The 22693-nt window shown below is 43.3% G+C and overlaps 1 protein-coding gene across 1 annotated transcript in view; it reads right to left on the minus strand.

Moving 5' to 3' along the window:
* Window positions 1–22693, minus strand: part of bmp6 (bone morphogenetic protein 6) — a 149060-nt gene that overhangs the window by 95475 nt on the left and 30892 nt on the right. The window contains exon 2 of the mRNA XM_073050995.1: window positions 7155–7347. Within this exon, the coding sequence (XP_072907096.1) occupies window positions 7155–7347 (193 nt within the window). The remainder of the gene's footprint in view (window positions 1–7154; window positions 7348–22693) is intronic.

Here is a 22693-nt window from a genome sequence, read left to right on the forward strand (position 1 = left end):
GAGTCCTTGTGCAGGCTTCCCGAAAGGTTAACTTGAAGGATGAGTCAGCTGTAAAGAAGGCAAATGCAATGTTAGCATTCATTTTGAGAGGACTAGAATACAAGAGCAAGGATGTATTGCTGAGGCTTCTAAGACATTGGTCGGAGCACACTTGGAGCACTGTGTGCAGTTTTAGATGGACCCTATCTACGAAAACGTGTGCTGGCATTGGAGAGAGTCCAGAGGAGGTTCATGAGGAATATTCTGGGAAGGAAATGGTAATGTCTGAGGAGCGTTTGATGGTTCTGGGCTTGTACTTGCTAGAGTTTAGAAGAATGAGGCAGGATCTCATTAAAGCCTATCAATTATTGAAAGGCCTAGACAGAGTGGATACGGACGGCGTGTTTACTATAGTGGGGGAGTCAAAGACCAGAGAACACAACCTCAGATTAGAGGGACATCCACTTAGAAAAGAGATGAGGAGAAATTTCTTTAATCCAGAATCTAATTATTCAGAAATTCCAGTTGTTTGGAATTTGGCTCGTTCGTTAAGCTGGCATGGGTTGAGCTGGGGGTCTTTTGTGTTGCTGGGACTGGTGTGCAGCTGGACTCTCTCTGGGTCAGGGTCAGGAACAGGAGCACGGGGGGGTCAGGACAGTGGGTGGGTTTCATACTGGAGCTGGGGTCTGCTTGATGAGCCGAGACTGCTAGTCTGGCACCAAAGCCCAGAGAGTACTAGATTATTGACGTTTTGTCAGTGCTACTGTTTGAATCTTCACTTAGGACAAGGCACCTTCAACGCAGCCCAACAAGTTCTGCGGGTAGAAGTCAACAGATATCAAAATGGATGTGAACACAAGACATTCTAAGAATGTTGGAAATCCAGTGTAACACACACAAAATGCTGCAGGAACCCAGAACCCTTCCCGATGAAGGGTCTTGGGCCAAAACATTGACTGTTTAATTCCTCTCCATAGATGCTGCCTGACCTGCTGAGTTTCTCCAGCACTTAGTGCATGTTACTCAAAACTACTTGTCAGTTAAAAATATTTTCAAGATCATCTGCTTTGATATTCCCTTTTCAAAGTAATTTTTGTTTCTTTGGAATGCACAGCTTTGAATGATAAGAGAGGGAAGACTCCCCAGCAGTGTCTCAGTTAGTAGCACTATCTCCTGTTCAACTCACACAAAATGCTGGAGGAACTCAGCAAGCCAAGCAACATCTATGAAAATGAATAAACACTCAACATTTCAGGCCGAGACCCTTCTTCAGGACTATTGCCTGTTTGTTGGTTCAAATCCTGCTCCAGCACAAAAATTTAGGCTGTTGAGGAAATGCTAAACTGCTGGAGGGTGTGAAATGGAAATTAATTTTATGGCACTATCCTCAGCTGGAGCAGGGAAATGTACATCTGACCTAGTTCCGTTTGCCCACATTTGACCCATATTTTTCAACCTTTCCTATTCGTGTACACATCGACGTGTTTTTTAAATGTTGCCATCGCACCTGTCCCAGCTATTTTCTCCGGCAGTTCATTCCACATATGCAGCCTCCTAGGTGTGAGCTATCCATAGTCCCAAACCCATACTTACCCCTCAACCACTGTCATCGAAACAATTTAACCTGATACTTGTGGGAGCCTGCTGTGCACACATTAGCTGGGGGATTTCCCATGTTAAACTATGATCACACTTACCCAGTACTTTGCTGGATTTTGAAGCTGACACTGATTTTCACACATATTTTCACTTGCTTTTTTTGCCACTACTTCCTTTACGAAGATGCAGAAACCCACTGGATGCCTCTGTTTCTCCCCCCTCTCATCTCTCACATCTTTTCTTGTTCACTCCAACCAAAAGTCAAAACTCATACCACAAAGTGCACTAAGTTGTTTTTGTAAAACTCAGGATTTGTGTCTGGTGATGCACAAAGATAGTAGCAAAGGAAAAAAATGCAGTCAAACTCCAATAATCCAATATCCAATTGTTTTGGAAATCCTGGTGATCCAGCATCCGGGTCAAATCATAGGTCTGGAAATATGTGCTGGGAGTACAGGCCAGGTATATCATTGGAAATGGAGTCTGAAATAATAGGGTTCGGGAACATAGGCACATCTGTAGCCGGAGCCAGGACTCTCTGACGGTAGTGTCTGAAAAGAGGATGCTGTCCAAGTTGCATGCCATCTTGGACAATGTCTCTCATCCACTCCATAATGTACTGGTTAGGCACAGGAGTACGTTCAGCCAGAGACTCATTCCACCGAGATGCAACACTGAGCATCATAGGAAGTCATTCCTGCCTGTGGCCATCAAACTTTACAACTCCCTCCCTCGGAGTGTCAGACACCCTGAGCCAGTAGGCTGATCCTGGACTTATTTCCACTTGGAATAATTTACTTATTATTATTTAATTATTTATGGTTTTATATTGCTATATTTCTACACTATTCTTGGTTGGTGCGACTGTACCGAAACCCAATTTTCCTTGGGATCAATAAAGTATGTCTGTCTGTCAATTGCTTCTATATTTCCTGCTCCCTTTGAATTCTAGTCTTGGCAAAAATTATTATATTGCTGCATTAGATGTCAGAATGATGAAAGGAAAGTGTATTTACCAATAGTCCAGAAAATTCACTATCAAATTCCCAGTGGACACTATGTACAGAAGCCCACACCACCAGGTACAAGAACAGCTATTTCCCTTCATCCATTCGGTTCTTGAACCAACCTCCTCAACCCTACTCACTATCTCAAGAATAGCAACACTACGACCATACTTGCAGTACAATTAATGTTTTTGTTCTAATTGCATTCTTTCTTGTAAAAATTGCGTATAATCTATGTCTAATTTATGTTTTTCTTGTGAATGATGTGTCTCTAATGCTAAGTGCCTGTGTTGGTGCTACAAGTATGTTTGTCATTTTGCCTGTGCATACATGTACTTGTGAATATTGTAATAACTCTACCTTGACTTTAGGTGCTGGATTATTGGAATCTGACTCCAATTACTTACCTGTAACAGCTTGACAGAGAAAACTAAATCACAGTTACTCCAGGTGAATGTATAATATTTGAACCCAGATCAGAGTGGGAGAAATGAAGCCACTGTTTGAAAACCTTTTGACAAAAACATCACGAAAGCAATCAATTGGAAAGAAAATATGATGCTGTGGCGACCCACTTCCCAGCGCACTCGAACCGGCTCACAAAGTGGCGTGCGCCGGCATAGACGCCGGTTCCAAAGAGGGCGCCAAGTCTGCTTCACCAGCAAGGGGAAAAGCCCGTGCATGGGACGGGACTGTGAATATGCGCCCCCTACAGTATTCCCACCCAGGGAGGGCGGGATCAGGAAGGTTTTAAAGCGAGGCCGCGAAATTTGAATAAATCTCTTTTTGCAACTGCAGCTCATCGACTCCGTGTCGTTTATTGCAGTGCTGCGTGTAGCACACCGCTACAATGCATTCAATATGAAATGCTTAATCATTTTTTGCACCATTCGGATAACAGAAATTTTGGTGTCACAGCGAGAATTCTGAACAAGGAATCAGTTAGCATTTGAACAGGAAAAACAGGTTAATGACCTGGAATTTTACAGTCTGTATCAAAGTCCTCTGAGCAGTAATTCTATTCTGTCATTAGCTCCAAGGGAGCTCTGGCACATAGTAAGCAGTTAATCAATCAATTACGATGAAGCTTTCCCAAAGACAACGCAGCTAGGTAGAACCAAGTGGGAATTATCACACAGCTCATACAAAGGTGAGATAAAGATTAGAACACACACAAGGAGGAGAATCAGAAACTGAAGTTTCAAAACTTTTTAAAAGTTAAAAATGAAACTATCACGGAATACTGAAATTTGACATTTCTTACATACTAAAGCCCCAGGTTTTTCAGCAGTAGAAAGGTTGTTAACCTGATAAAGGGTCTTAGCCTGAGATGTCCACTGTTTATTCCTTTCCATAGATGCTGCCTGACCTGCTGAGTTCCTCTGGGTTTCTCTACGGGATTTCTTGTGGTTAAGAGTGCTGAGCAATAGCTTAAGCATCCTTCCTTTTCTGCCCGTTAAGGGCAGCAGCGAATGTCCTCCATCTCTGGTGGCTTCCACGGCTGCCTTTATCGTGTCGGTAGCTTCCTCTCGGTTTAGTGCCAGTCCTGCAGGAACATCATTGCACCCAGGTGTAGAAGGATACATCATTGCAGGTTCCGTAACAGCTTCATTCGACCAGTCAGGGTTGTCAACCCCGGGGTAGCTTATGCATTGGTATTCAACTCAATTCAGTCACACCTCATTACAGCGGGAATCAACTCATTAAGAAATCTTTCCAACCGGAAAAGTGAAGTGAAAGATGCAGTCGTTTCAAAATACATGTTTCTAAAGACTTCAACTGCATGGCCAGATGAACAGGAAGACAACTGGTACAGCAACTTCTAACCATGTGGAGACTCCTGGAGTTAATATCAGATACACAGTGTAAAGAGAAGAACTTAATCTTCAGTACAATCACAGAACTAGGGTCTGTGCTTCAGCTAGATTTTCAGCCTCTCCGTGCATAAGCACTGTCAATTGTCAACCACATGCTCCAGTGTCTGATTCCACCACCTTTTCCCAGCAATGTCAGAAAATTCCCTGAAGCTCCACACGTTCAACAACAAAACCCTTTTTCAACTTGCAATGCACTGCCAACAGCAACTTGAAGTCCACAAAACGTCCAGCTGCACCAATGAAAATAATTTTTAATACAACATAATCTGATAAATCGAGTGGTTCAGGACTGCCCTCTCAGAATGCACAAGAAGGTCAATTGTACAGGCAAAAAAAACCCACATTCGTCACTGTCTGCTCAGTCCAAAAGGGCTGCTCTTAAATTCACTGCTTAGGAGGCTGTTTCCAGAAGGCTCTGCTTTGCAACAACAAAAATCCTTAGAAACTGCAGGCTACCCGTATCTGGAGAAGTAAAGTCAGACTTTAAAAACGCAATATCTTGAAAGCTATATACAAGAATATCAAGGGCATGAGAAAAGCTTCTTTTGACTTGAATGTACAGGCCTGATTGCCAAGGGGAACCACTGCTAAGTTAACACATTGAAGGGCTTTTTTTGAGCCATGTTGTTTTGAAACAAATTTACTTTTAATGTGTAGGCCCCAAGAAACTCCACGTTGAGAGTTTAACCTGCAATATCACCTAGTGTCAAGCAACACCAGGTCTAGTTGATATAGTCTGGATCTGTGCACTCACCCAAGATAAACGGCACAAGGCTGCAAGTGGTAGTACACAATAGATCAAATCTAGAGGGAAGCATCACAAAACAATTGCACCAGCTGAAATTAGGTCAGGATTTTCCAGATTCAAAATACATTTATGATCAAAGAATGTAAAAATTATACACCCTGAGATTTGTTTGCTTACAGGCAGCCACAAAGCAAGAAAACTGAAGAACCCAATGAAAAAAAGACCATGACAATTGCACAGAGAAAGAGGACGTACATGTTGGTAGAGACACACACACACACACACACACCACCACCCCACCCCCCCCCCATCTTTGATCTCTGTTCATCGTATCAGCGGACGTAAACCAGATACATAATCAGTCCATTTTGTGTAGGAACCATATTTTAAGCATCGTTGTAAGGCTGTAGCACAGCACAGCAAACATAGAACCAATACCTCTCCATTAGACTTGTCTTTACATGTCAATGTCTATTGCTCAAAAGGGGGAAAGCTAAGAGAACAGAATATAATGATACAACTTGATAAAACTGGTTACTCATAAGAAGATGCAAGGGACATTGAGCAGGATGCTGCCTGGGATTGAGTGTTCAGCAACCAGGGTGCGATTGTTCTTCTTAAAGCAGGTGACTCCCTCTTTTTATCCCATGGACCAATGCCATTAAGCAAGGGGTCTGTGGACCCCAGGTTGGGAACCCCTGCCTTAGAGACAGGCAGAGGGCGAACCATAGAAGATTAAAACAATTGTTGGAGGTTATTGCAGAGAACAGTAGGAAACATTTTCGCCAAAGCAGAGGTATCTACAACTAAAGAGTTTATGGGCAAAGGGGCAAGGGTTAAGAGGGGATCTGAGGTAGACATTTGTACCGAGAGTGTTTGGAATCTGGAACACGCTGTCTGCGGTGGAGGCAGATACCCTCAGATACCCTGTAGCTAGACCAACATTTGAACTGTCAAGGCATGAAAGGCGTCAGAACAAGTGCTGGTAAATGGGATTGGCATAGTTAAGTCCTTTGCGAGCCTGCTTCAGTACTGCCTGCCTCCATGAGTTGAAAACCAAGATTACTGATGACTATTCTTCTGCACAGCAGACACGATGCAGTATTGGTTTGACACCCATTCGATACAAGAAAGAGCGATAGGAGTTTGTTCAGCCAGTGGGGTCAATGCCACCACTCAATCTTCTAACCTACAGCTGCCCTATCCACATATCACTTTGCTCCTTTAACATCCAATTATTTATTTTATTTTTTGTATTTATTTAGAGATAAAGCATGGCAACAGGCCTTTCCGACCAGAAGAGACCACGCCACTCAATTACACCCATGTGACTCTTCAGCCTACCAACACGTACGTTGTTGGAATGTGGAAGGAAACTGGAGCACATGGAGGAAAACAACACAGTCACGGGGAGAACATTTTACATGAACCCATCAGCTGAACCTCAGTAGACATCCATAATGGACAATTTCAAAGATTTACCACACTCCGAGTGAAGTTTCACCATCATGGGCTTCTTTCATTATTTCCCCCTTTTTTTGTACTGAGGTCTTGTTTTTTGCATCTTTTTTCTCTCTTTATGTCTGTATAATTTATACTCTGTGTGTTGCCTGTACCAATGTACCTACAAAGTTACTGCATGCAGGTTTTGCATTGTACAGTACCCCAGTGCACTTGACAAAAAGCTTTTAAGACTCCCTGATCAAGGGGCGAACATCTTCCCCACATCTGCCCCACTGAGTGCTTCAAAACCTTCGTAAGTTTCAAACAGTCATTCTTCCAAGATTTGGAGAAAGGAGGCCTGACTCACTCAGTCTCTCCTGATCTCAAATAAGGCATCATTACACCCATTTCATTATAGAATTGTCCAGAACCCAGCAAAAATGTGCAAGGGTCAGGGGAGAGGAGTGGATGGGCCAGATGAAATGAGTAAGGTAAACCTACCTGTCTGCATTTTCACGCAACACCTGGTAGATGCCAATCTCAAATGTCTCATTTTCAAAGCGGCTTCTGACCCACTCCTTGTAAATTCGGAACTCTGCAGCCGTGACAGCTTCTCCCTCTGGAATTTGGGACAGGTTAAATTTGTACTCCTGTCGGTGTGGCTGGTAGAGAGTAAAGTCTTCTTCCTGCTCAACTGCAAGGAAAAGAAATTAAAGATTAAACGAATGCACCAACACTACACAGGGTTGGTTATACAGGAGCTTCCCTTGATCCAGAAGAAAATCCAATCTCTTACAAGTTCTCCCATACACTTTGTAAGATATTTTCATGCTAGTATTAATGATGTTATATGGTATTAACAATTAGATGTTGTATAAAATTTCATTAGTTTGATTATTGGTAGTGAGGGTGAAGATTCAATGAAATGAAAGAATTATAGGAAGAGTATCCAGAGTAATATGATATGGATAGCTATGGAAAAGAAATGGCTCCAATTTATGGAAAAATACTGTAGCCTTGCACATGTTCTTGGGAAGGGAACATTACCCAGAGACTGCTTGTAAATATACTTATAAATATTTCCAAACAGCACCCAAACAATAGCCAATGAGGATTTGTACTCAATGTTGTTAATCCTTGATAAACACATATCATGGACGAATGTAGGTCCATGGAAGACCATCGAATGGTAGCTACATTATGTCATCTGGCAAGGAAGAAAATAAACTGCAGATGCCGGAATTCCAAAACAAAACCAGAACATAGTGGCAATACACTGTGGAGTCAGGCAGCAACCTGAGGAAGAAACCTTAGGATTCCATCCCTCAATCACCACCTCATTGTTCCTCTCATCAAAACCACTAACATTAGTCACAAGTCAGAGGCACAAACAGGCATGGAAACACGCCTTTTGGCCCATCAACCACCCATTTATACTAGCTGTATGATTTCTTTTATTCTCCTCACATTCACATCAATTTCCCCCTCACCCCAGTTTCTACCAATCACCTACACATTGGGGACAACTTACTTTGGCCAGTCACCTACCACCTTGCACATCTGCGAGGAAACTGAAGAAAGCCAACACGCAGTCTCAGGAAGAATATATGAACTCCACACAGAGAGTCTGGATGGAACCCAGCCTCCGTCGCTATGAGCTGCAGCTCTTTTAGCCAAAATGCTTCACCACAGTATTGCTCAGCCATCTGTTGAACTGTGTGGAGAGGTGGGAGACTGGGAGGGAGTCTCTTTAAAAGTTGGATTTGCCTGCACCGTCCTTCGGGCCTGACATTCCAAGTCACAGTGACTCACTGTGTTAGAAGTTACTCCCTCACGTCACCTTTCTGCTGACCACCATCAATCTGCGTCCTCTGTCTCTCGACCCTCCTGGCCAGGGCTGGCTTTGGCCAAACATGAGCTTTACTTTGGTGGCTTTTCAAACTTTCCTTTAAAAAAACAGAACTGCTGCTCTACTCAGGTTGGTGGGCCCAGACGGTTATGTAAACCAAACTACGGCTGTCAGCCTCATATTTAAGTAAAGAGTAAAGAGTAGACAGGAGCTGTAGTGGGAATTGGGGAGAAAGGGGAAGGAAAGTGGAGAAGGAACCATCTTAATTCTAGCTTGATGTGCTTCGACTACAAATCACTCCTCAGAGAGAATAAAGGTTTCTCATCTATTTATTTTCCAGCTCTTTTCACAAGTCAATTACCAAATCTCTTGAACTGTCACAGTGTCTATTTAATCATCATTAACTTCAGTCAAAACAAATTACAGTGGATTTCGGTTAATTGGGACACTTCAGGGCCGGTACATTTTGTCCCAATTAAGTGGCTGACACAATTAGCTGAGGCATTGTGGAGATAGTTAAAAAAGGTATAAAAAGGACAAACTCAATAAAATTATGTACTTAAATGAAATACAGAACAGATTAGAACACTTCCAAAGGCACTGCAGTACCATAAAACTGTGTATTCGTTCTTAGTAGTTATTGATGGAGGAATTCAGTGTGCACTGTTGTGTTCTTTTGATTTATGAATGAACAAAATCAGCGCAGACACCTAGTGCTGATAATGGACCGTCTTCATACAATGTTTTCAAAGATTGCATCCTTCAAATCTTAATTTTCATTGTAACATTTCAAAATGATTGCTGATACCTTCTAGGTCTTCATAGTTCCTAACTTGCTGAAGTAGTGAAGTTTTCACCCCTGGTCTTTTTTTGCATCTCCAAGCCATTACCTGCACTAGGTGAGTGTGCCGAGTTTGTTCATTTGCAATTAAACGAACACGACAGCACACACTGGATGAACTCCAATGTCGATAACTATTAGGAATTAATACAGTTTTATAATACTGTAGTACCACTGGTAGTGTTCTGATTTGTTCTGTATTTCATTTAAATACATATTTTGTTATTTAGTTAAATGGTACTTTATCATTTTTGTAACTTTCAGCTATTTCCATGAAACCAGCTAATTCGGGCAGCAGCCTAATTGGGCCAAAATATACTAGAATCCACTGAACACCAATATTACCAACTTAATTTCAGCAGTTTCTCAGCACTTTTTATAAATGGCTGATTTTGCCAAATGCTGAAAACAAACAGAAAAGAAACCGAGAATTAAATCAAATAAAAGGCAAGGAATTCATGCTCTAACTGTATGATAAAAGACCTCTGAACAAATGATGATTCCACTTTATGCATTTTCATCCAAGGTCTCAAATACGTATTCACTCTGTACAAATGAATCCCCTTCAAAGCAAAAGGACAAAATTCTCATTGTGAAAATATGTTCTCCTTCCTGCTCCAATTGTACACCACCATCTGCTAACAGGAACCCCCAACCCCCTAGAGTCAAGCAGAGGCCACACCAGGGGTAACTAGATTTCATTGATGCCCCTAGAGGACACTAAAGGCCCACACAACACACACAAAGTGCTGGTGGAACACAGCAGGCCAGGCAGCATCTATAAGGAGAAGCACTGTCGACGATTCGGGCCAAGACCCTTCGTCAAGACACTAAAGGCCCAGTCAGGTTTTAAACAACAATCTGATGGCTTCATATACAGGGGTTGTGTTTTCCACGGCATCCTTAAGTTGACAGTTCTGCAAATTGGAAAGTACACAAAGATCACTTGATATGGTACTTTAAAATCCCTGTGACCACATGGGTCTCCTCCAGCTGCTCCTGTTTCCTCCCACATTCCAAAGGCACGTGGGTTGGTAAATTATTAGTGACTGCTGCAAATTGCCCCTGGTATATAGAGGTGAGTGGTAGAATCTGATGGGGATTGATGGGAATGAGGAGAATTCAATGGTGTTCATGCAGGATTAATGTAAGTGGATAGTTGGTGGCCAGCACAGACTCCGTGGGGGTTAAAATGAGGCTGTTAGCACATAATGATATCAAGGTAGCAAGGCCACTGGCCATTTCAGTGATTAGCTGCAAGTCATGTAGTACCCATGAAATAGTTTCCAATTTGACACAGTAAGCCTGGAGGTCAGATGATGAAATGCAATAAACTCTCCTTGGCATGCATTACGGTTCTGCTGTTTGACTGCTTCGCTTTATTTCATAAAGCAGTAAATTTAGCTGATGGTTCCTATCTGGGCCAAAAAAGCAGGGGCTGATCTTACAAAAGAAGCAAAACTGCCACAGCTAGAATGCCCATGAATGGTCTACTACACCTCTTCATTGTCTGAAAGCTACAGGCAAAAAAACAGCGACTGTAAGATATGACCAATATGGTGTTGGGATTTTGGCTCCAATTCACCCAGAGCATGAGCGTCCAACAATTGATTTTCAGAAGGTTACACAATGGCGGTCAATTCCTCTGGCAGACAGCAGTTGAATGAGAAACACATTCATCGTATTGGGTTACAATTTTCCATCTGATCTTCCAGCGGTTCATTGACACCATTAGTTCTGGAGTTCGAAGTTCAACTCTAGCGCTGCCTGTAGGAGTTAGTACATTCTCCCTGTGAACTGCGTGTGTTTCCACTCTATGTGCTTCGTTTCCTCACGCAGTTCAAAGGCCCACTGGTTAACTTGTTAATTGGTCAGTGTACTTGTCCTGGAATTAGGCTAGTGTTGAAATAGGTGGGCTATATGGCTCGTTGGACCAAAAGGACCTCTTCCACACAGTATCTCCAAATAAAATAAATCCCATTCTCCCAAGTTTCACAGGAAACTTGCGCTCTTAATTTGATTTGGACGCATTTTCTATTCAGAATTGCCCTGGGAAATTCACGGAAGGTTTAAGAACTAAATGGCTTCACTTTACTGGAAGGTCTTCAGTCCATCCTGGGATCTCCAGGAATCCAGTAACGGGGATTCCAGCTAGGGGAGGCTAGAGTGTGGGAAAGAGGCAGCAAAGGGACTTGCCAACGGGAGGTGAAGCTGAGGAAAGTACAATGGGGATAGATCATGGCACAGAGCATTTGTCACTGCTTTAACAGCTGTGCAGCCATGACACTAAAAAAAAATCACTCACTGCGTAGTTACGCAGCACAGAAACCATCTTCCCAGCCAACTTTTCCAATTCTGACTTTCTTCCATCCACTTTCACCCCATTTGCCAAAATCCTGGTCCATAACCTTCTCAGCAAATGAGCAAGCAAACCAAATTGTCTTGCTGATTTTCATCCCACCTCAAAATAATCAGGGGTTGTGTTACAAAGACCACAGCAAATATCCTTCCTACTAAAAGGCTTATTTACCCAGTCTGAATTACTAGTTTATTGATATTTCCTCTCCATGTTGCAACTGTGGAAAGGCAGGCAGTTCGAGGGCCAAAGTGAGATCAAATCAAAGGTCATAGAGCATAGAAACAGGACCTTAGTTCAACTCACCTATTCTACTCCGACCTAGCCTCATTTGTCTGTACTTGACACATATCCCTTTAAACCTTTCTTATCCATGAACCCGTTCGTTTAGTTAGAGATTGGAGGGGCTCCATGGTAGAGAGTGATCCAAGTGCTTAGGCCATGCTGTCTAGTGGGTTAGAGAGTTCGGGCAAAGGTCATGAGGCCCACAGGAGACATGACAGGTCAGAAACCCTAACGAGGATATGAGTTGGGTTCCTGGGATTGGGATCAGGGAGGACCCTGCAAATTGTGCAGATACGCAGTACGCAGCACCTCAAACACTTATTTTGTTTATTTATTTATTGAGATACAGTACAGAGTAGGCCCTTCCGGCCCTTTGAGCCACACCACCCAGCAATCCCCCAATTTAATCTGAGACTCCTCACAGGACAACTATTAACCTACCAACCCTTCAGTCTTTGGTCTGTGGGAGGAAACTGGAGCACCCAGAGAAATCCACGTGGCCATGGGGAGAGCGTACAAACTCCTTACAGTTGGCTTCTGTGCAGCCAGTGACTGGTGGGCATTGGATTCATGAACCCATTTCTTCCATCACGGCTCTAAACATGACGCCATACACTCACAACTATGGGCTGATCAGGACAAGTCCGATTGTCAGTGGGAGCGGCATTCCAGCATTTCAACCCATTATACCACCTGGTCACAACTTAAGGTACAGAATCATAGTGCAGGGGGAATAGATCCTTCGGCCCATCAAGTCCATGCTGACCAACAAAACAAATCCCTTTGTACTGGAAGTCAAATAAAAGAACTGCAGATGGCAGAAATCTGAAACAAAAACTGAAAATGCTGACAAAACTTGAGTCAGCAGTATCTGTAGAAATAGAAACAATCGAAGTTTTAGATACATGGACAGAACCTAGAACATATAAATTTACAGCACATTACAGGCCCTTTGACTCACAAAGTTGTGCCAATCATGTAACCTATTCTAGAAACTGCCTAGAATTACCCTACCACATAGTCTTCTATTTTTCTAAGCTCCATGTACCATGGGTCTCTTGAGACCCTATTGTATCCACCTCTACCAATGTCACCGGCAGAGCATTCCACACACCCACCACTCTGTGTGAAGAACTTAACTCTGACATCCCCCTTGTACCTACTTCCAAGTACTAGTCATTGCCTGACCTGCCGAATCTTTTCAACATACCCTGTTTTTGTTTCATTTTCATTAACTTGCATCCACCAAATCACCTCCATTCTCTTGGAAGTTGATCAGGAGGAAATGGGGGCATCATATGGTCACAATGAACGTGCAAACTCTGCGCAGGAACTCAGTGGATCAGGCTGTATGAATTTCTGACTGAAGCCCTGCACTGGGACTCAGAAGGGAGTAGAATATGCGTACATCAAAAGGTAGATGTTGAGATGCAAGTCGTTGACTAAATTTTTAGACATACATGAATTTTCAGCACCCAAGGCCTCAGCAAAGTTCTTTTGAGAAATACCAGGCACAAACAGGAAATCGATTTCTATTTAATGGCCCAATCTAATCCTCTGCCAAACCTCGTGTTTAAAATCGGTTTCATTGAAGTCAATGGAACAAAAATTTCAAATGTGGATAAACTTCTAGACGTTTGTGAAAAATTGCATTGTCTGATATTTTTCAAGCTATTCAGGAAGTGAAGTGGATATGATCAATTGGCAGAACAGGGTTAAGGGGCTGAATGGTCTAATAGAAATATAGAAAACCTACAGCACAATACAGGCCTTTTGGCCCACAAAGTTGTGCCGAACATGTCCCTACCTTAGAAATTACTAGTCTTACCCATAGCCCTCTATTTTTCTAAGCTCCATGTACCTTATCCAAAAGTCTCTTAAAAGACCCTATCATGTCCGCCTCCACCACCGTTGACGGCAGCCCATTCCACGCACTCACCACTCTTTGAATAAAACACTTACCCCGACATCTCCTCTGTACCTACTCCCCAGCACCTTAAACCCATGTCCTCTTGTGGCAACCATTTCAGCCCTGGGAAAAAGCCTCTGACTATCCACACGATCAATGCCTCTCATCATCTTGTACACCTCTATCAGGTCACCTCTCATCCTCCGTCGCTCCAAGGAAAAAAGGCTGAGTTCACTCAACCTGTTTTCATAAGGCATACTCCCCAATCCAGGCAACATCCTTGTAAATCTCCTCTACACCCTTTCTATGGCTTCCACATCCTTCCTGTAGTGAGGTGACCAGAACTGAGCACAGTACTCCACGTGGGGTCTGACCAAGGTCCTATATAGCCTGCAACATTACCTCTCGGCTCCTAAACTCCATCCCATGATTGATGAATGCCAATGCACCATATGCCTTTTTAACCACAGAGTCAACCTGCGCAGCTCTTTGAGTGTCCTATGGACTCGGATCTCAAGGTCCCTCTGATCCTCCACACTGTCAAGAGTCTTACCATTAATACTATATTCTGCCATCATATTTGACCTACCAAAATGAGCCACTTCACACTTATCTGGTTTGAACTCCATCTGCCATGTCTCAGCCCAGTTTTGCATCCTATCAATGTTCCTCTGTAACCTCTGACAGCCCTCCACACTATCCACAACACCCCCAACCTTTGTGTCATCAGCAAACTTACTAACCCGTCCCTCCACTTCCTCATCCAGGTCATTTATAAAAATCATGAAGAGTAAGGGTCCCAGAACAGATCCCTGAGGCACCCCACTGGTGACTGACCTCCATGCAGAATATGACCTATCTACAATCACTCTTTGCCTTCTGTGGGCAAGCCAGTTCTGGATCCACATAGCAAGGTCCCCTTGGATCCCATGCCTCCTTACTTTCTCAATAAGCCTTGCATGGGGTACCTTATCAAATGCTTTGCTGAAATCCATATACACTACATCTACTGCTCTTCATTCATCAGTGTGTTCAGTCACATCCTCAATTGGGCATTGACTGGTAAAATGAATAGTGAAACTGCAGGATTCCTGTGCTATAGAAGCAACAGTGACAGATGGAATGCAAAAATATGCAAACTCAAAGCAGGAGGACATCCAAGAGGACCACAACCTTGTCATATCGTTTGGAGGCTTATGTGTCTCAATGACCCAGAGAGCTACACTGGCTGGAGTCATGGCCTTCTGTTTTGGCTCTTGGTAGGGTCACCCATGCCAAACAGGTCAAAGGAGAGGCCAGACGAAGAGTGGTCTACTGGTTCTCCAGGTCTGGGGATTTAGCTCAGGGCTAACAATGCTCTCACTCAATGTCAACTGACTCAATGTCAGTTCTTCAGGAGAGAGAAACCAGAGGTCCATGAGCCAGTCCTCATTGGAGATGGACATGGAGAGGGTCTGTAGCTTAAATTCCTGGACTCATCGTATAAATGTAATTGCGAAGAAAGGATAACAGTGTCTCTGCTGCCTTAGAAGGCTGCAGGAATTTGGCATGTCATCAAAAACCTTGACAAACTTATATAAATGTGTAGTGGAAAGTGTATTGACTGGCTCATTACAGCCTGGTATCGGAACACCAATGCCTTTGAACAGAAAATCTTGCAAAAGGTAGTGGAAAACGCAGTACGTCATGGGTAAAGTCGTCCCAACCATTGAGCATATCTACTGTACAGGAAACACTATCGTAGGAAAGCAGCATCTATCATCAAAGATCCTCACTACCCAGGGCATGAGCTTTTCTCGCTGCTGCCAGAAGATAGAAGATGCAGATGCCTCAGGACTCACACCGCCAGGTTCAAGAACAGTTACCACCTCTTAACCATCAGGCTCTTGCACAAAAGAGGTTAACTACACTCATCTATTGAGATGTTCCCACAACCAACGATCAGATCAGAATCAGGTTTATTATTACTGGCATGTGCCATGAAATTTGTTAACTTAGCAGCAGCAGTTCAATGCAATACATAATAGAGAATAAAAAAAACAAGTAAATCAATTACAGTATACATATAAAGAATAAATTTTTAAAAATCATGCAGAAAACAGAAATAATATATATTAAAAAAGTGAGGTACTATTCACGAGTTCAATGTCCATTTAGGAATCGGATGGCGGAGGGGAAGAAGCTATTCTTGAATCACTGAGTGTGTGGCTTCAGGCTTCTGTACCTCCTACCTGATGGTAACAGTGAGAAAAGGGCATGCCCTGGGTGTTGGAGGTCCTTAATAATGGACACTACCTTTCTATGTCACCACTCCTTGAAGATGTCCTGAGTACTTTGTAGGCTAGTACCCAAGATGGAGCCGAGTAAATTTACAACCCTCTGCAGCTTCTTTCAGTCTTGTGCAATAGCCCCCCATACCAGACAGTGATGCAGCCTGTCAGAATGCTCTCCACAGTACATCTATATAAGTCTTTGAGTGTGTTTGTTGACATACAAAATCTCTTCAAATTCTTAATGAAGTACAGTCGCTGTCTTGCCTTCTCTATAACTGCATCAATATGTTGGGACCAGGTTAGTTCCTCAGAGATCTTGACAGCCAGGAACTTGAAACTGCTCACTCTCTCCACTTCTGATCCCTCTATGAGGATTGGTATGTGCTCCTTTGTCTTACCCTTCCTGAAGTCCACAATCAGCTTTTTCGTCTTACTGACATTGAGTGCAAGATTGTTGCTGTGACACCACTCTATTAGTTAGTATATCTCGCTCCTGTACACACTCTCATCTCCATCTGAGATTCTGCCAACAATGGTTGTATCATCAGCAAATTTATAGACGGTATTTGAGCGATGCCTAGTCACACTGTCATGGGTACAGAGAGAGTAGAGCAGTGGACTAAGCACACAGCCCTGAGGTGCACCAGTGTTGATTGTCAGCGAGGAAGAGATGTTATCACCAATCCACACAGATTGTGGTCTTCCGGTTAGGAAGTCGAGGATCCAATTGCAGAGGGAGGTACAGAGGCCCAGGTTCTATAACTTCTCAGTCAGGATTGTGGGAATGATGGTATTAAATGCTGAGCTATAGTCGATGAACAGCATCCTGAATAGCTGTTTGTATTATCTAGGTGATCTAAGGCCGTGTGAAGAGCCATTGAGACTGCATCTGCCATTGACCTACTGATCTCACCATAAGGACTCTTTTCTTGTTTTTTCGTGCTTTCATTATTTGTTGCTATTTATTCATATTTGCATTTTCAGAGTTGGGAGTCTTCTAAGCCGTTGCTCTTTCATTGATCCTGTTTACAGTTACGATTCAATAGATTTGCTACGAATGCCCGCAGGACAAAGAATCTCAGGGTTGTAGTGGTGACATATATGCATTCTGATAATAAACTGTACTTTGATGCTGACTGGTCAAAAAATGAGTTATGGGATCAACAATGAAGAGTCCAGCAATGTGCAACAGTACAGAGGTGGAGGGTCTCCATTGCTGCCCCAAGCACCAGCAGTGTAACAGGCTGTAAAGTAAAGCAGAAGGACAGTTGTTTATGTTTATACTTTTCTGATCATATCTCTTACTTCACAGACCTGCTAAACAACAAACGATGTTTATACCAGTGTGTATCTTGTCAGTGAATTAAATTAACGCCACAGCAGTGAAATTAGACTTTTGATAAATGTGTTAATGCGGCTGCAGTTATATTAGTTTTTCATAAATAAAGCCCATTTGAAATAAAACCCAGGCTTCTTGGAGATGGCTGTCCAGAAAACAGATAGCAAACAGGCAGAGTAGAGATACAAGCCTACAAGTGAGGGATAGAGTGCAAGCAAATGCAGGAGGGTTAAGCAACCCACACTCTCAAAGTCTCAAATAGCAAACAAATGGCGAGTTGTCAAAAAGGAATGCACATTTCAGTCTTTATCACTTTAACAGGGATTCCACTGGACTTAAAAGATTTAACACACCCTACAATGTTTGTTCACTTCCAAAACTTACTTGGATGAATAGATACTGCCAGCTATACAGGACAGCCAGTTACATCTGTGATTCGGCTTCGAGATTTCAAAGGATTATGTTGCCTGACTTCCACGTTGTCATATCACCAGTTTTGGAAGAGCTAAACTCTTCATTAATCTGGAATGACCATCATGATCCTGGTTATCTCTGTCTCTCTCACACCACTAACCTCTACTGGCCTTGCTGAGCCTCAATCCATTGCAAGTTTTGAAGAAACTTGGAGTGACAGCCAAGATTTGGATCCCTTATTAATGTGTAGTCAAGTTGGCAAGAAAATAAGACATAAATGATGAACTATCTACATCAGTAACAGCTCATTATGCCACTCGGGCTGATTTACAGTCGTGCTAAGTAGCACAGAAGGAATGTGCTCCAGGGTGCACATACCCCAGGTCTGAGGCCCACAAGTCTACCAGCAAAGCTACAAGTTCATACCGATTCTTCTTCACATCCCCAGCCCTGTGCGTCAATAAAGTCAGGAAGCAACCCACCACGAGCTTGAGCACAAAAAATACCCCGTCATGATTCAATCATTGAACCCACCCTGCTGAGACACAGGTTCTAACAATGAAAGATAACATTGAAGAAAATTGTAAAAATGCCACATAAGTTACTGCTCTCAATTTTTTCGCCAAGATTACTGTAACTGATTCTTTAGTTATTTTGAAAGAGTTAGGGTTTGGGTTCCTCTTATGTCTTCCTCTTTCTATATATTTCAGATATGTTCTGATCTGATATAATAAAGACAAATGGTTTTGTGAATGACACAGTCCTGTGTTTAAGTTGTTAATGCTCACTGGTTACTCCATTGGAAGGTAATTGTTATAAACTGAACAACATAGCATCTAATCAATGTTCAAGGTCCCCTGCGAAACTTGGGGAAAAATGCAGCAAAGTAGGACACCTACAATGAGCATGTCAGGCAGGCAAAAGTCAATGGACTGCACAACAAAGAGGAAAAGATAAAAAGTTGAAATTTTAAAAAGAGCACTAATCAGTGTGCTGTTGATAAAATAAATCTGATAATCATGAGAGTGTCACAGGACTGAGCAGCCTTGAGATTTACAATCTGAAAACTAACAAGAGAATATGATTTGCACCAGGAGTCAACAGCAAATTAAAATGGCATTGGATATTCGCTCAGCCATTGGCGGGGTCAAGTTAAAATGGCACTAAACACGGCTCCTTTGCTTGCATCTTCGCAAACAGCTTTATTTCCATCTTTGTTGTCTCTTTTTTTCCCTGTTTCAGGGTGTGTGGGGGAGGTTCTTTTGATGATCATGACCTGGAGTTACGCTCTGACTGGTTCTTTGCAGGAATGTGACATGCTCTCAGGGCCTCACTACCAGATGCTTTTTGATATCCCAAGCATGCAGCCTGGAAGACAGCGCTCCTTCAGGGCTCTGGGGACGTGCCGATTCTAGGCCGGTGCCCCTGACTGAAGCGTCGTGGGAGAACACGGAACATCAGGAGCAGCGGGTTAGCTGCTGGGGTTTGTGTGCCCAGAGTTCGGAAAAAGCAGCACAACAGACTTTAAACATGGTGAATCAGCGAGTTGTTTGTTATGTTTCCCCTCTCACTGTGAAACAGGGACACCTCTTTATCCCTCACGTATGAGAGAGAGAGAGTGAGAGAAGGTGAACGTATGAGAGAAAGAGAGAGAGAGTGAGAGAAGGTGAATGTATGAGAGAGAGCACGAGAGCAAGAGAGAGAGTGAGAGAGAGCGAGAGCAAGAGAGAGTGAGAGAGAGCAAGAGCAAGAGAGAGAGAGTAAGAGAGAGAGAGATCATTGCTTTGCTGCTGCTTGTGTGTTGGAGGGGGAGTTGGGGGGTTCTTTGTGGTTTTAACATTTTAACTGTCATTCACTCTTTGGGGTACTCCTCTGTTTTTGTGGATGTTTGTGAAGAAAAAGAATTTCAGGATGTATATTGTATACATTTCTCTGACATTAAGTGCACCTACTGAAACCTACTGTTTCACTCATTCCACAAAATAAGTCTAATAGCATTTCAAAGATATAGATACTGCAGATATCCAACTAAGAACTTATCCTGGAGAAAAGATAACTCCAGTGGGAGTGACGTTTGTAACAGAGAAATACAACAACCAACAAGTCACACCGTGCTTGTATGTGGTAAAAACACGAAGTCCAGCATTGTCGGGTCATGACTGGCTGAGACTTGATTGGAAACCCATCCACCATTTGCATCCCCTGCAACAGAGTCAATGGAGAGCCAACAGCAGCGTTCAAGCAACACACACAAAATGCTGAGGAGCTCAGCAGGCCAGGCAGCATCTATGGAAAAAAGTACAGTTGGCGTTTCAGGCTGAAACCCTTCGGCAGGACTGGAGAAAAAAAAGCTGAGGAGTCGATTTGAAAGGTGGGAGGAGGGGATAAACGCCAGGCGATAGGTGAAACTTGGAGGGGGAGGGATGAAGCAAAAAGCCAGGAAGTTGATTGGTGAAAGAGAAAGAAAGCCATGGAAGAAAGAAAAGGGGGTGGAGGAGCAGCAGAGGGAGGCAATGGGTGGGCAAGGAAATAACATGAGAGAGTGACAAGGGGATGGGAAATGGTAAGGGGGGGATGAAGGGCATTACTGGAAGTTTGAGATATCGATGTTCATGCCATCAGATTGAAGGCTACCCAAACAGAATATAAGGAGTTGTTCCTTCAGTCTAAGTGTGGCCTTATCCCGATGGTGGTGGAAGCCATGGATAGACCTATCTGAATGGGAATGGGAAGTGGAATTAAAATAGGTGGCCACTGGGAGATCCCACTTGTTCTGGCAGATGAAGCATAGATGCTCAGCGAAGTGGTCTCCCAATCTACGTCGAGCCTCACCGATATACAGGACGTCACACCGGGAGCACCGAAAACAGTAGATGACCCCATCAGACTCACAGGTGAAGTGTCGCCGCACCTGGAAGGACTGTCTGGGGCCCTGGATGGTAGTGAGGGAGGAGGTGTAGGGGCAAGTGTAGCACTATTCAAGGATGGCACTGGATGACTCAGACATATCAAGGGTAAAACAGCGTTAAATGAAAATTCCACACCCAAGTTTTGCAAAGCACATCCAGTTCCTTATACTATCCATAATAAAGCAGCCAGTGAGCTAGATCACATGGAGGCTGAAGGAATTCTTTCCAAAGTTGAGTGGAGCCCATGGTCAATGCCAGCGGTCCCAGTAGCCAAGAAGAATGGGTCTGTCAGGATCTGTAGTGATTTTAAGGTCACTGCTAACCCAGTACTGAACATAGGTCAATACACTCTGTCCAGGATACAGGATATCTTTGCAAACCTTTCTGGAGGGAAACTTCAGCAAAGTGGACTTAGGTGTGCCCTATTTACAGATGGAGATGGAAGATCCCAAAGTGTTTCTCGCCCTAAACATTCACCAAGGGCTTTATCTCTATAATAAGTTTATTTTTGGAGTAGCATCTGCATTCTGCCAGAAAGCTATGGATCAGGAACTTCAAGGCAGCCCAGGAGCATCTCCAGAATCTCAAGACAAGTGTTAAAAAGATTAGAAGACTGTGGGCCTAGGGCACAACGCAACAATTGTGAATTCTTTAAACCAAGCATCACTTACTGTGGCCACACCATTGACACACGAGGATTAAACAAGTGTGCTGAGAAAATTCAAACAACAGTGGATGCCCCACGGCCAAGGGACGTGATGCTTCACTGTAAATCTTCACCACCTCCAGCTGCACTGCATAGAGGCGGTTTCAAACCACCCTCTCGCCAAACCCCATACCATCAGCAAAAATACAAGTCAGGAGGCTGGTGTTATAGAGAGCAATTTAAATCCCAGGAACCACACGACCATTTATAAACTGTTTGACCCCTATGCTCACACATTTTTCCTTGCATCAAAAATATTGCTGAGACTTTGAAGCTCCCTAATCGTTCCCAGTTATCTTTCTCCTTCAATCAAGTTCAGTTGGATAAACATTAAGCAGAGTCACTGTCTGTCCACTGAATAGTGTTGTGCATTTGGTCTTTAGACCAAACAGCAGATAAATTACCAGTATTGTATTATTAACATTCAGGATTTCATTTTAAATGCAATTACACCAGTTTTTCCTTCACCAATTTTAAATCCAACATTTATGCTCAAGATCGTTAAACTTGATAAGTAATTCACAGCCATCACTTACATATGTAACACTTTTAAAAACAGATTATTAGACACAAAAACATGTCTTGATGTCTAACTATGAAAGGCAGAAATCCCAAGTAAATTGTTCAAAGAGGCATGTTTTAGAAGGTGGCGGGGTCGGGGGAGGGGGGGGGGGGGAGGTTTTAAAGGGAGCTTTGAGGCTTGGCAGCTGACAGTGTGGTTACCAAAGAGCTCAGAGATGTATAGCAGCAAGTACTGGAGGAATGCAGAGTGTAGGCCCTGAAGCCTACTGTGGTTCATGTTATGGTGCCAAGGTTACAAATAATCTGGTTTATTTGTGGCCTGCTTCTGGGGAATGGGACGAAGGCATGAATGAGGAGTAATCAGTTTTTAGGAACTTGGCAGGTCAAGCGTTTGGTGGAGGGAGGGGGAAGGAGAATGTTGATGCCTCGGGTTGATATTCTGCACCAGGTGGAGTGGGGGGGGGTGGGAGATGGCCATGATGAGACAGGAGGCTGCGGGATTGGTGGACGGAGGTGGTGTTAAAGATGACAGGTAGATTGCATCCAGGGAGGAGTGAGGAGTGGAGAGCATGGAGTTTGGAGACAGAGACACCATGATGATAATGTAGGAAGGCAAAGGGGAAAAGGAAGGGGTAGT

Source organism: Hemitrygon akajei, chromosome 1 (assembly GCF_048418815.1).
Source record: "Hemitrygon akajei chromosome 1, sHemAka1.3, whole genome shotgun sequence".
In the NCBI taxonomy this organism is placed as follows: Eukaryota; Metazoa; Chordata; class Chondrichthyes; order Myliobatiformes; family Dasyatidae; genus Hemitrygon; species Hemitrygon akajei.